Source organism: Sander vitreus, chromosome 18 (assembly GCF_031162955.1).
Source record: "Sander vitreus isolate 19-12246 chromosome 18, sanVit1, whole genome shotgun sequence".
NCBI lineage: Eukaryota > Metazoa > Chordata > Actinopteri > Perciformes > Percidae > Sander > Sander vitreus.
In genome coordinates this window covers 7,165,581-7,177,854 of record NC_135872.1, presented here as the reverse complement: position 1 = coordinate 7,177,854, position 12,274 = coordinate 7,165,581, and the positions used below count along the sequence as shown (strand labels likewise).

The 12,274-nt window shown below is 40.9% G+C and overlaps 1 protein-coding gene across 1 annotated transcript in view; it reads left to right on the top strand.

Moving 5' to 3' along the window:
- Nucleotides 1-12,274, top strand: part of map3k5 (mitogen-activated protein kinase kinase kinase 5) — a 75,635-nt gene that overhangs the window by 62,074 nt on the left and 1,287 nt on the right. The window contains exons 21-29 of the mRNA XM_078274447.1: nucleotides 408-425; nucleotides 1,019-1,196; nucleotides 2,786-2,954; nucleotides 3,068-3,250; nucleotides 4,473-4,578; nucleotides 6,482-6,722; nucleotides 6,890-7,002; nucleotides 10,667-10,788; nucleotides 11,064-11,140. Of these exons, the coding sequence (XP_078130573.1) occupies nucleotides 408-425; nucleotides 1,019-1,196; nucleotides 2,786-2,954; nucleotides 3,068-3,250; nucleotides 4,473-4,578; nucleotides 6,482-6,722; nucleotides 6,890-7,002; nucleotides 10,667-10,788; nucleotides 11,064-11,140 (1,207 nt within the window). The remainder of the gene's footprint in view (nucleotides 1-407; nucleotides 426-1,018; nucleotides 1,197-2,785; nucleotides 2,955-3,067; nucleotides 3,251-4,472; nucleotides 4,579-6,481; nucleotides 6,723-6,889; nucleotides 7,003-10,666; nucleotides 10,789-11,063; nucleotides 11,141-12,274) is intronic.

Genomic DNA, 12,274 nt, shown 5'->3' with positions numbered 1-12,274 from the left:
CCAAAAATGTTGAACTATTCCTTTAACAGATTTGGCTTATTTAAAGGGTAAATACAAACAATTATAAAAGAAAAAGAAAGCAGTTTCCTACAATTGACCACTTATGGGAAAGCAGACCACATCTAAAGATTGAGAAATGTTATGAAAATGTTTAGACAAATAATGATCAGCCATCAGTCCCCTGCTATACTGTATCTATGGAATAGATATGTGGTTATCATGCAGCCTGAACACACCCTTCCACCGCGCTGCAGTGATGCTATCATGTGTCCTGGCAATAGGACCAAAGATAAAAAACTTGTGCCTCTCTGCATACTTGGAAATGTTATTCTGCCAGTCTTACATGGAAATGTTTTGTTCTCGGTTAACTGCTGACGCATATTTTATGTGTATTTTGTCCACCACAGCTCTGTCTCCGGGGTCTGGTGAGTTACTTTGCTCTCTAAACGTCTTCTTCTTTCAGACATATTTGCCACTACAGGGACTACTTTACAATCTGGATGTCAGTTCTGTGAAACATCTGCCTGCTTCGCTGAGGAGTATCTAGGCTACAGTTTTCTTTTCTTTTTTCTGCAAGTGGATACCTTGTCTAGTCTGGCACGACTCTGCCCTTTCCAAGAACTCAAAATAGACATTGCACACCATGACTTCTTTCTAAATTATTAAATGTCTTCATAATCCCTGTTTCATAATTTATACGCAATGGCTGTAATTTGCTGCCAGATATATCAGCTAGAGCTCTTCTCCCTAAACATGATGCTAGAGTATTATCTGATTTTTCTTTGTGTCTTTTCTGAAAAGGAAGCCAATTTTCCATTAGCGCTTTCACAAATTTCACCCTCTTGACAGCTTTAGCTCTTTTTGTAATGGAAGAACAGCTCCGACTTCCTGATTGGTACAAAAGAGCCTCCTTCTGGCCTGTACAAAGTAAACAGAAAGTAAAACATCTGATTATTAGTGTTTTTAAATGATGCAACAGTCACCTTTTGAGGCTTCTTACGTTCGCCGTGTCCTTCAGAGTACCTGCGCAGTATCTCCCTGCCGGTGCCAGTGGTGGTGGAGGACACCAGCAGCAGCAGTGAGTACGGCTCCGTCTCCCCTGACAACGACCTCAACTCCAATCCTTTCATCTTCAAGCCCAGCGTGAAGTGCTACAGCGAGAGGGATGTCAAGGGGCCCAGGTCCCTCTTCCTCAGGTAGGATCAGGTGTCTTTGTCAAAGTGAATGAGGTCACGGTGGTCTTTTATTTGTAATCATTGGTCATTTTGCTTCACCTCAGATTGACATATTGTTATCTTACTTATTGTAGTATCGATAAATACTTCGCTGATTGTCTAGGTCATGGGTGTCAAACGCACGGCCCGCCAAAGGGTCCAATCAGGCCCACTGGATGACTTTGCAAAGTGGGAATATTGCAGAGAAGTAATTAATTCCAATTCCAAATTTACCACTTTAATCTCAGAGAATATCCAAGTTCTTTTTCTGTAAATTTACGACTTTAATCTTAGAGTTTTTTCTCTGAATACTACCTCTCTCTCCCGGGTCCATAACACTATTTTATTTTCCTACAATTGCCTTAGAACACTGCCGTAGCAGAAGTCACTTGCGTTTGCCAACATCAAGCTGACAAGAAACTCTGGCAGATAAAGTTTCTGATCTCTCTCAAGTGGTTTACTGGTCTGGCCCACTTGAGATCAAATTAGGGGTATGTGGCCCATGAACTAAAATGAGTTTGACACCCCTGGTCTGGATGAAGCCCTTAGCTGAATTTATCCTAATGCAAACACTGTGTTAGTTCCCCACAATGGTGTAAATCAGTGCTCCCCATCCTTTTTAGCTTGTGACCCCTTAAAAACAAAGCAATATTTAATATACCCAAGCAGTGGATATGAATCTAATTTGGGGGAATATTTGGTATGAAAATTATCAAGTTTAAACATATTAAACAATAGTATAATGTTAAAGTTGATATCAGCTGTCAAAAAAAAACATTGGATGCACCTTGACGATTTGTATAAAAGTATAGGAAGACAATCATAATAAAAATGTAACATTATGATAAAATGTAAACATGATCAGTTATGATCAATCAATCAATCAATCACTTTATTTGTCCCAAAGGGCTATTGGTTGCTCAGCTGTGAAACCGAAACAAAAAGCACATAACACATGATAGAAATGGGTGATATAATATAAAACCTTTTTCTAAAATGTTTAAAGCACATTGCACTTTTGCTGCACCCAAAGCAAAGGCATACATTTTACATTTAGTTTTTACATATATTAAGAGCTTTACATGCATATTTGTATACAAACTATGTTCATCTTCAACCGCTTATCCGGGGTCGGGTCGCGGGGGTAGCAGCTCCAGCAGGGGACCCCAAACTTCCCTTTCCTGAGCCACATTAACCAGCTCCGACTGGGGGATCCCGAGGCGTTCCCAGGCCAAGGTGAAGATATAATCCCTCCACCTAGTCCTGGGTCTTCCCCGAGGCCTCCTCCCAGCTGGACGTGCCTGGAACACCTCCCTAGGGAGGCGCCCAGGGGGCATCCTTACCCAAACCACCTCAACTGGCTCCTTTCGACGCAAAGGAGCAGCGGCTCTACTCCGAGTTCCTTACGGATGACTGAGCGTCTAACCCTATCTCTAAGGGAGACGCCAGCCACCCTCCGCCAGCCACCCTCCGCCAGCCACCCTCCTGAGGAAACCCAATTTGGCTCGCTTGTACCCTGTAGCTGTATTAATAAATAAAATAAAATCCGAAATCTTTTCTTTTCTACTCAGCATTCCAGTGGAGAACTTCGAAGACCACAGTGCGCCTCCATCTCCCGATGAAAAAGATTCAGGCTTCTTTATGCTTCGGAAGGACAGCGAGAGACGAGCCACACTGCACCACATCCTGACCGAGGACCGGGACAAGGTGGTGGCCAACCTGTTGGAGGCCCTCACACAGGTCGGTTATGGAAGGCCCCATCAGTCAACAACAGACGGATAAATCAAGAAATGGATACTTCAAATATAAAAATCCTCAACCTTTTATGTCTTCTATCCCCATCTCCCCTGCAGGGCCCTGAGGAAAAGCTGAAACCTCAGCACATCTCCACCCTCGTGGTCAGCCTGGCCGACTTTGTTCGCATGGCGGACAGGAAAATCATCGCCAACACGTTGTCTCAACTCAAGCTGGAGCTGGACTTTGACAGCACAGCCATCAGTCTGCTGCAGGTCGTGCTGTTTGGCTTCCAGGATGCTGTAAGTATTAACAAGATAAATGATTGTTTAGAGCAGTGGTTGTCAACATTCTTTGGGCCAGCCCCCCCTATCCATTATCCAGCAGCATGTCATTCCCCCTCTCTCCCCTTTCATGTCTTCAGCTGTTCTATAAATAAAGGCCTAAAATGCCCAAAAAATGATCTTAAAAAAAAAAAAATTTTAAAAATACACCCTCCTTTCCAAAATATTGCTTCCAGCGCCCCCACCATCATCCTCTCAGCGCCCCCTGGGGGGCTGTACCACACCCGTTGAGAAACACTGGTCTAGAGGGTCAAGAAGGAATTCATTGCAGGAAATCTCAGCTATATTTAATCTTGCATCTAATCCTTATGAATTAAACAGCAAATACTCCACATCTCTCTGCGGCAAACAATCCAATGTTTGACTAGATTTTCTTCAGTTTACCTAAGGATCAGGTTTGCAGCAGTGAAAACACAGGCTGACTTTTAGGCTTTAGTTGTTGCTGAAATTCTCCTCACAAGCTGCTCATTTTCTCCTGCACCTGTAACATGTGATTTCCTGTCTATCATCCTATTCCCTATTTGTAGGCAGAGCTGCTCCCAGCCTCTTCATAAACCATGTGCTCTGAACAATTTGGTATAATTGTTGTTATTTAACATGAGCTGCAGAAAGCAGCAGGATAACCTTTTAGTGAGGCGATAAAAAGGGGAATCTGTCCTAATTGCACATTCTGTAAAAAGATAGTGCTGATCTGCTCTCTCCCTCAGAAATGCAGTTATGTAGATGAAATGACACAAGCAAGTGGTTGTTTTCATATTTGTAAGGAGTGTTGCGTAATCCTGCAAGAAGATGAAGCTCTGATGCCCCCTGTTGGTCATCAGTGCAAACAATTTAGAGAAGGAAAGTCATGCAGCTGGGAAGATTCATAGTTTGGTTTGTCGTGCAATTGTTCAAAAGTACAATAATACATTTTATGTAATATAATGAAATGTGTTAAAATATCAGCAAACATGATGCTTTGTGGACATTTTTGGTCATTGCAGCAGAAGATACGGAGGTAAAAAAAAAGAGCTTTAAAATGAAATATGCAGGAAAATAAGGGAGCATCAACTATGTTAAGTTGAATTTCAAGAATGAAAATTGTGTAGAAAGATTGTGTAAAGAAATGAATATGCCAATAATATCAAATGTATTCAGTATGAAAACGCAGTACTTTAACTATGAAACTTCACGTCGTCAGGTAAACAAAGTGCTGCGAAACCACAACATCAAGCCTCACTGGATGTTCGCTCTGGACAACATCATCCGCAAAGCTGTGCAGACCGCCATCACGATCCTGGTGCCAGGTAACATCATCAGTGTATGGACCAGATCACCTCTAAATAGGTTGTCAGTCCCTCAGGGAAGCACTGACTGTCTGATAAAAATAGAAGCTGTGGTGGGAGTTGGAAGTAATCACAGCTTTTTGTTGAATGACATGTATTTGAGTGGCTGCTGGGGATGTTCAGTGATGACAACTAAAACACTGAAATCAACCACATGAGCACAATAGAGTGTTAGCACTAGTTAGTATCCTGTGTTTAGAAGCCCACTTAACAGAAGAGCATTACTGTAGCTCCAAAGTAAGAATGGGAGAACCTGTAGCTAAGCTCTAAGTGCGACTGATGTGTAACTGAGTCTGGCAGTTTGTGTATTTTTGCAGGGGCTTACACAATGTGATGCACTCACTTGATTAAGACAATTGATGATGATGATGAATCATTTTATTTTGGTTAAAATACATGAAAGAAACAATTATTTACCACAATTTGCCACCATATCTAACCGGGTGGGTGGTGATGGCACAGTGGCTATGACACATTTGCAGTGGATATGACGCATGCCTATGGTGTGGGAGAGCCTGGTTCAATTCCCACTGCGATACAGCAACCATTGTGTCCCTGAGCAAGACACTTAACCCCTAGTTGCTCCAGAGGCGTGTGACCTCTGACATAAATGGCAATTGTAAGTGGCTTTGGATAAAAGCGTCAGCTAAAGGACATGACATGACATGTAATGTAATGTAAAAAGGAGTAGGCTGAAGCCAAGGCTTATTTTTGCCTATCCTATCCCATAATCCCTATATAATCACCCAGAAATTCAACAAAACTAAATGAAACCAAATACTTGAGTACAATCATATAAATACATTTAACAATTTATATTTTATTCAAATTACTTCCTAACCGTTTATTTAGATTTTAAAGCTTTTTTGAAACTCCATAGAGACGTTCACATTTTCATCTCATCATTAAGTTAATTTCATAATTTAACCCCCAAAATTGAAACACATCTATATTTTACATTAGTCCTCACTTTATTTGGTGCCAGAGAATTTAATTAAATACTACATGTCAGCTCAGCAACATAAACAACTTGTAGATTAAGTTAGAATCATGTTTTTGAGGACAAAAAGCTAACATGTTTTGGCGTGTTTGTTTCACAAAGCCCTCATACTGGAAGTCATGATTTTGACTATGAAGTCATATCTTTTCTGAAGTTCAATCATTGAAGGGCTTCACTAACACCAGTTTGTTTCTGATTAAAAGCTGTAATATGCAGTATTTGAATTCCTTTAATGCTACTTGTACTCAATGATAGCATTGTCCTAGCAGTCAAATAGAAGTATTTAGTGTTTGTGCAGGATGAACTGTTCACTGCCTATGATAACATTTATAAAGGCTGCAACTAATAATTAGATTTTATCATCGATTATTATTTATTAATTATATCTCACACACATCATTCATCTTTTAGTCTGTGAAATATCAGAAAAAGTGAAAAAAAAATAATGCTTGTTTTTGTTCTAGCAACAGTCCAAAACCACATAAAATTGAATTTGCAATGACATTTAAAAAAATATAAAAAAAATTTAAGAAAAGCTGCAAATCCTCAAATTTGAGAAGCTGGAACCAGTGAATGTTTATCATCTTAACTTGATAGATAACCTAAACAGTCATTAATTATTCAAATTGATCTCAGTTTTCTGTTGATCGACTAGTTAATCAACTTAAAGCTTTTTGGTTTTAATACTATTAAAGCATATTTATACATACTTGTCTGCCTGGAATCTGATCTCAGTGCGGTGTCAGAATCAATGATACTTTCCATTTGCATAACAAAAACATCATCAAGCCAACTGCATTATATCCGTCATATTGATCATCATTCATTAAATCATTAAAAGTAATGGGTTGTGTCTGTGTTCAGAGCTGAGGCCTCACTTCAGCCTGGCCTCAGAAAGTGACCCGGCCGAGCAGGAGGACGTCGACGACGACACCGAGCTGGAGAGAAACTCCACCCACCAGAGCCGGGCGCCTCTTGCCGCTCACGACGACACCGTGGTCACCTCCGGAGTCAGCACGCTCAGCTCCACCGTGTCACGCGAGTCCCATAATGCACAGCGCTCTGTCAGCATGGAGCTTGGCCGGATGAAGCTGGAGACCAACAGGTAGCCATGAACGTGTACTGTGATTTAGATATGTTCATCAGCCAGAAAGCTTGAAATTTCACAACTTCTTGTTTAGCTTTGAATGCATTTCATTAGTCATTTTATTGATTCAATTCAAAAAGAAATCCTCCTGACGTGTTTCCTCCCTTCAACTTGTTTGGCTCCAGACTGAGGGAGCAGCTGCTGGAGAAAGAGAGAGAGTATCAGGCCATCCTGCAACAAGTGCTGGAGGAGAGAGAGCAGGAGATCAGACTACTGAGGCTGCGATCTGAGCCCGCAGGTCTGGACTTAATCTAATTTACCTTTTCACACTGACTGTTTGCAACACTAGCACCACTTCTGCTGCTACTACCAGTCTGCCTTTACATTTCACAACCAGCTGTGTCTCATTGAGGCGACTCCACTGTCCATTCACAGCTGATCTGTAATCAATACATCAGAATTCCTTTCCACAGAGTAAATAACAGTGCAGAGAAATTCAAGTTTAAGTTGCATCAGACTTTTCCCCCTCCGGCTCAATAAATCATTTATACAAGTTGTGACATGAACAATGCACATGAACACACAGCTTTCTCATCGACTACTAGAGGTGCAAATTGTGTGACTTCCAGTATGAAAACCTTACACACGAGGTGCATCCTGTCTTGCTGCTGTGATATTGCTGCATCATGAAGCAATTATCTCCTTCTGCATAAAAGGTGCTGGTCAAATAATTAGAATATCATGAAAAAGTTGATTTATTTCAGTAATTCCATTCAAAAAGTGAAATTTGTATATTATATTCATTCATCACACACAGTGATATTTCAAATGTTCATTTCTTTTGTGATGATAACTGACAACTAATGAAAATCCCAAATTCAGTATCTCCGAAAATTAGAATATTACTTAAGACCAATACACAAAAAAAAAGATTTTTAGAAATGGTGGCCAACTGAAAAGTATGAACATGAAAAGTATGAGCATGTACAGCACTCAATACTTAGTTGGGGCTCCTTTTGCTTGAATTACTGCAGCAATGCGGCGTGGCATGGAGTCGATCAGTCTGTGGCACTGCTCAGGTGTTATGAGAGCCCAGGTTGCTCTGATAGTGGCCTTCAGCTCTTCTGCATTGTTGGGTCTGGCGCGTCACATCTTCCTCTTCACAATACCCCATAGATTTTCTATAGGGTTAAGGTCAGGCGAGTTTGCTGGCCAATTAAGAACAGGGATACCATGGTCCTTAAACCAGGTACTGGTAGCTTTGGCACTGTGTGTTGGAAAATGAAATCTGCATCTCCATAAAGTTGGTCAGCAACAGGAAGCATGAAGTGCTCTAAAACTTACTGGTAGACGGCTGCGTTGACCCTGGACCTCAGAACACACAGTGGACCAACACCAGCAGATGACATGGCACCCCAAACCATCACTGACTGTGGAAACTTTACACTGGACTTCAAGCAATGTGGATTCTGTGCCTCTCCTCTCTTCCTCCAGACTCTGGGACCTTGATTTCCAAAGGAAATGCAAAATGTACTTTCATCAGAGAAAGTAACTTTGGACCACTCAGCAGCAGTCCAGTCCTTTTTGTCTTTAGCCCAGGCGAGACGCTTCTGACGCTGTGTCTTGTTCAAGAGTGGCTTGACACAAGGAATGCGACAGCTGAAACCCATGTCTTGCATACGTCTGTGCGTGGTGGTTCTTGAAGCACTGACTCCAGCTGCAGTCCACTCTTTGTGAATCTCCCCCACATTTTTGAATGGGTTTCACAATCCTCTCCAGGGTGCGGTTATCCCTATTGCTTCTACACTTTTTTCTACCACAACTTTTCCTTTCCTTCGCCTCTCTATTAATGTGCTTGGACACAGAGCTCTGTGAACAGCCAGCCTCTTTAGCAATGACCTTTTGTGTCTTGCCCTCCTTGTGCAAGGTGTCAATGGTCGTCTTTTGGACAGCTGTCAAGTCAGCAGTCTTCCCCATGATTGTGTAGCCTACAGAACTAGACTGAGAGACCATTTAAAGGCCTTTGCAGGTGTTTTGAGTTCATTAGCTGATTAGAGTGTGGCACTAGGTGTCTTCAATATTGAACCTTGTCACAATATTCAAATTTTCTGAGATACAGAATTTGGGGTTTTCATTAGTTGTCAGTTCTAATCATCAAAATTAAAAGAAATAAACACGTGAAATATCTCAGTCTGTGTGGAATGAATGTATACATTATACAAGTTTCACTTTTTGAATGGAATTACTGAAATAAATCAACTTTTTCATGATATTCTAATTATATGACCAGCACCTGTACATGACCAGCTCTTACTGGATTTGATAATGAACCAAGGTCAGAATTTTAAAATGATAAAAATCTGATACCAATATATCTGTTGTTGTATTAAATTTACATTTTGACCAAGTTATGTTTATTTGCTTGTTTTAAAGGTTGCAATAAAAATGTTTGCAGCAGCAAATTTTACAGGTGAACAACTCAACTAAAGTTGAGCAGTACATTTTACTGGAAGTTAAATTACTATAAATGATAACTATAACTAAAAGCTAAGGTCAAATGCAGATGACATTTATAGCTGCAATTTACTTTGATGCAATTTCTTGCTGCATATCCAACAACATGCACATCAATACAAATGTATTGGTGTTGTAGTGAGGAGGAGCCAAACGCAGAACACCAACTCAGGTGTAGATGATAATGAAAGGGATTTATTGTAAGGGAAAAAGACAAGGAGCATTGAGTATGGCTATAGAGGGTGAGGAGGGAATGGTGTGTGTTGCAGAGATGGCTGAGGGAATAGCTGAGAGAGAGCAGGCAGGCAGATAAAGATGATCCTGAATCACAGGGACAAATCAGGATTAGACAAAGGCACAAAAAAAACCAAATGACGAGGAAATAATCAAGTATACTACATTATTGAGTGACCTGAAACATTAAATTATCACAGTAGCTGATAGAACAATCTGGCACAGGACGAATGAAGAGCCGGGGTTGAAATACTGGAGAGGTGATGAGTTGATTGAAGGCAGCTGAACAGACTGGACATGTGATGTGAAAAAGCTGTAATCAGGAAGAAGCCCGGAGAGTGTTGCCTCGGATTCCTCTGTCAAGTTTATAACTAGTGTTTAGTTTAGCTGCTTAAATGTCCCAGGATATGTGATGTGTGTTTTGTGTGTAAATATAATATATACATTTGTATAGTTCTTTTAATACAAACGTGTAGTGCTTTAGGCAATAAAATATATAAAGGGTAAATTAAAATGTATGACATCTGTACATTCTTGTCACATTCTGCCACATTGGGAATTGAAATAAAAGTAAATAAGTTGTCATGAACACTGTTGTGCTCATCTGACAGAGATCATATAAAATACAGCGCATAACAAAACAATGAACAGCGGATGCAGCTGTGCCGCACGCCATATTTAATTGCCGTTGTTTTAAAATGGCGGCTCCGGGGCGAACTCTAGCTCACCCAGTAAGAGCGTGCCCGACCTGCGGCCCTTTGCTGCGTGTCATCCCCCCCATCTCTCTCCCACCTTTACTGTATATCCACTGTTACCACAAAGGAAGGCAAAAGCCCCAAATAAATAATCTTTCCTCCGAGGCAAGGATGTCTTATTATTTTAAATGCGTGTTGCCTCCTCACGTCTCTTCCTCAACTCCTCCACTCGAATCTCCTGTGGGCGGGACAAAGACGTGAGGAGAGGAATCAGGGATGCACAAACTGGGAATTGGGGAAGGCCCAGAGAGACAGATAGGGATGCACAGGAGACACAAGGGAAAGGGAAAACACAAGAAACACAAGGCACACTTGTAATACGGCAATTTGTGATTAGCCTAAAAATCAGCACTTTGGATGTAATGGTAGAACTATGAATGAGCTTTATGTTGATTATTCAGGTGCTGTTCTTTTTCCTGTGTATGTCTAAAAGAGTCTGTTCGCTATATTTTCTGGCAGACGTCCCCACATCATCAGGTTGCCCCGAGGGACAGAGGAGTCCACCTGCAGGGAGACAGGAAGACTCAGAGATGACCAGCTGGCTGAGGCTTTACGGCGCTGACCAGGATTCCATCGATAGAGTGAGTCCCTGCTTTTACTTATAATTAGCTGGACCTTGTCTATTGGTTAACATCACACAATGACAGCACCATGGTATACAGTACCTGCTTAAATCTTTGAGATATTAGAGCTGGTGTTTGTCGTTCTGTAATTTCCGTATTCCCACAATAAAGACATTTTTTTATAAAGCCCTTTTTAAAACAATGTTCCAACTAGAATAAACCATGAAATAAAAGATAGTAAGTCTTGAACTCATGCAACTGTATCGTTTGTTTCATGCATTTTGTTTCTCCAGATACTGAATGAGGAGTACACGTTGAACGACATCCTCCACGATGTAACAAGAGATGACCTGAAGAGTTTAAGACTGAGGTAGTGAACTTTTTTTTGCCTCTGTTTCACATCTGTTTTCTGTATTTAGTCACTAAAATACATGCTGCAGCTCTCCAAATACAGGAAACACAGAAGTGAAGCTAAGACAACTATCGTTGTTGCATAATGGAGTTTGTACTGATGTATTTTCATGGTTCTTAGGTTTGCACAGGGCAACTCAGCGCTATAGTGGCAGCTTCATTTCTCAGAAATCCTTTAAGGTGACGTTAATAAACAAAACTGTAATTTCCTTCGTCACAAGCTCACAGGTTCTAAAATTGTTTACATGGGTGACAGTTTGGTTCTGGATACAGTTCTAGAAACCTACATGTGGCTCTGCTCAGGAGGTAACACTACATTTAAAATGTAGGACTGGGCACATCTGTAAACATGTTTATTAGCCGACTAATACTACAACAGTTTTCATCTCTTTTTAAATTTCTCTCATTTGTGGCAGCATATCAGCTCGTATCATATTCACATAAGAGACCAAAAAACATTGATACAAACTCCATTACTGTATGTGTAGGTTTGATACATTTCTGCTTTTGGCGCCCCCCAGTGGTTATATAAACAAAAGAAACAACACACAACAGTTATTGACTGTGACATGTTCTCCAGGGATTCTGCAGGCCTTAAAAGTCATAAAAAGCATTGAATACTGTTCCTCCAAAAAAAAAGGCCTTGGTCGGGCGCTTGGTTAGCTCACCTGGTAAAGCGGGCGTCCATATGCAGAGGCTCAGTCCTCGACGCAGCGGCTCAGGGTTCGAGTCTGACCTGCGGCCATTTGCTGCATGTCTTCCCCCTCTCTCTCCCTCCTTTCCGGTCTACAGCTGCCCTCTCTATTAAAGGCTAAAATGCAAAGAAATTGGATTATGTGCACAGAAGGCTGTTCATATCCTTTTTTGTGGAGAAATATTAGCAAACACTGACACCACTGTTAGCTACAGTAGCTATAAGAAGTTAATCAACTCATAAGCCAAGTGTCAATTTTAGCAAAAAATTAAATGAACTTTAATTAGTTGATCATTTTAAATGAATCTACCCATCCATCCAGGAATTAGTGTCATACTACTGCTGGAAAATACTGACAAAAATGTGATATAAACGCTTCTCAGTGTTTCTACTCAGTGT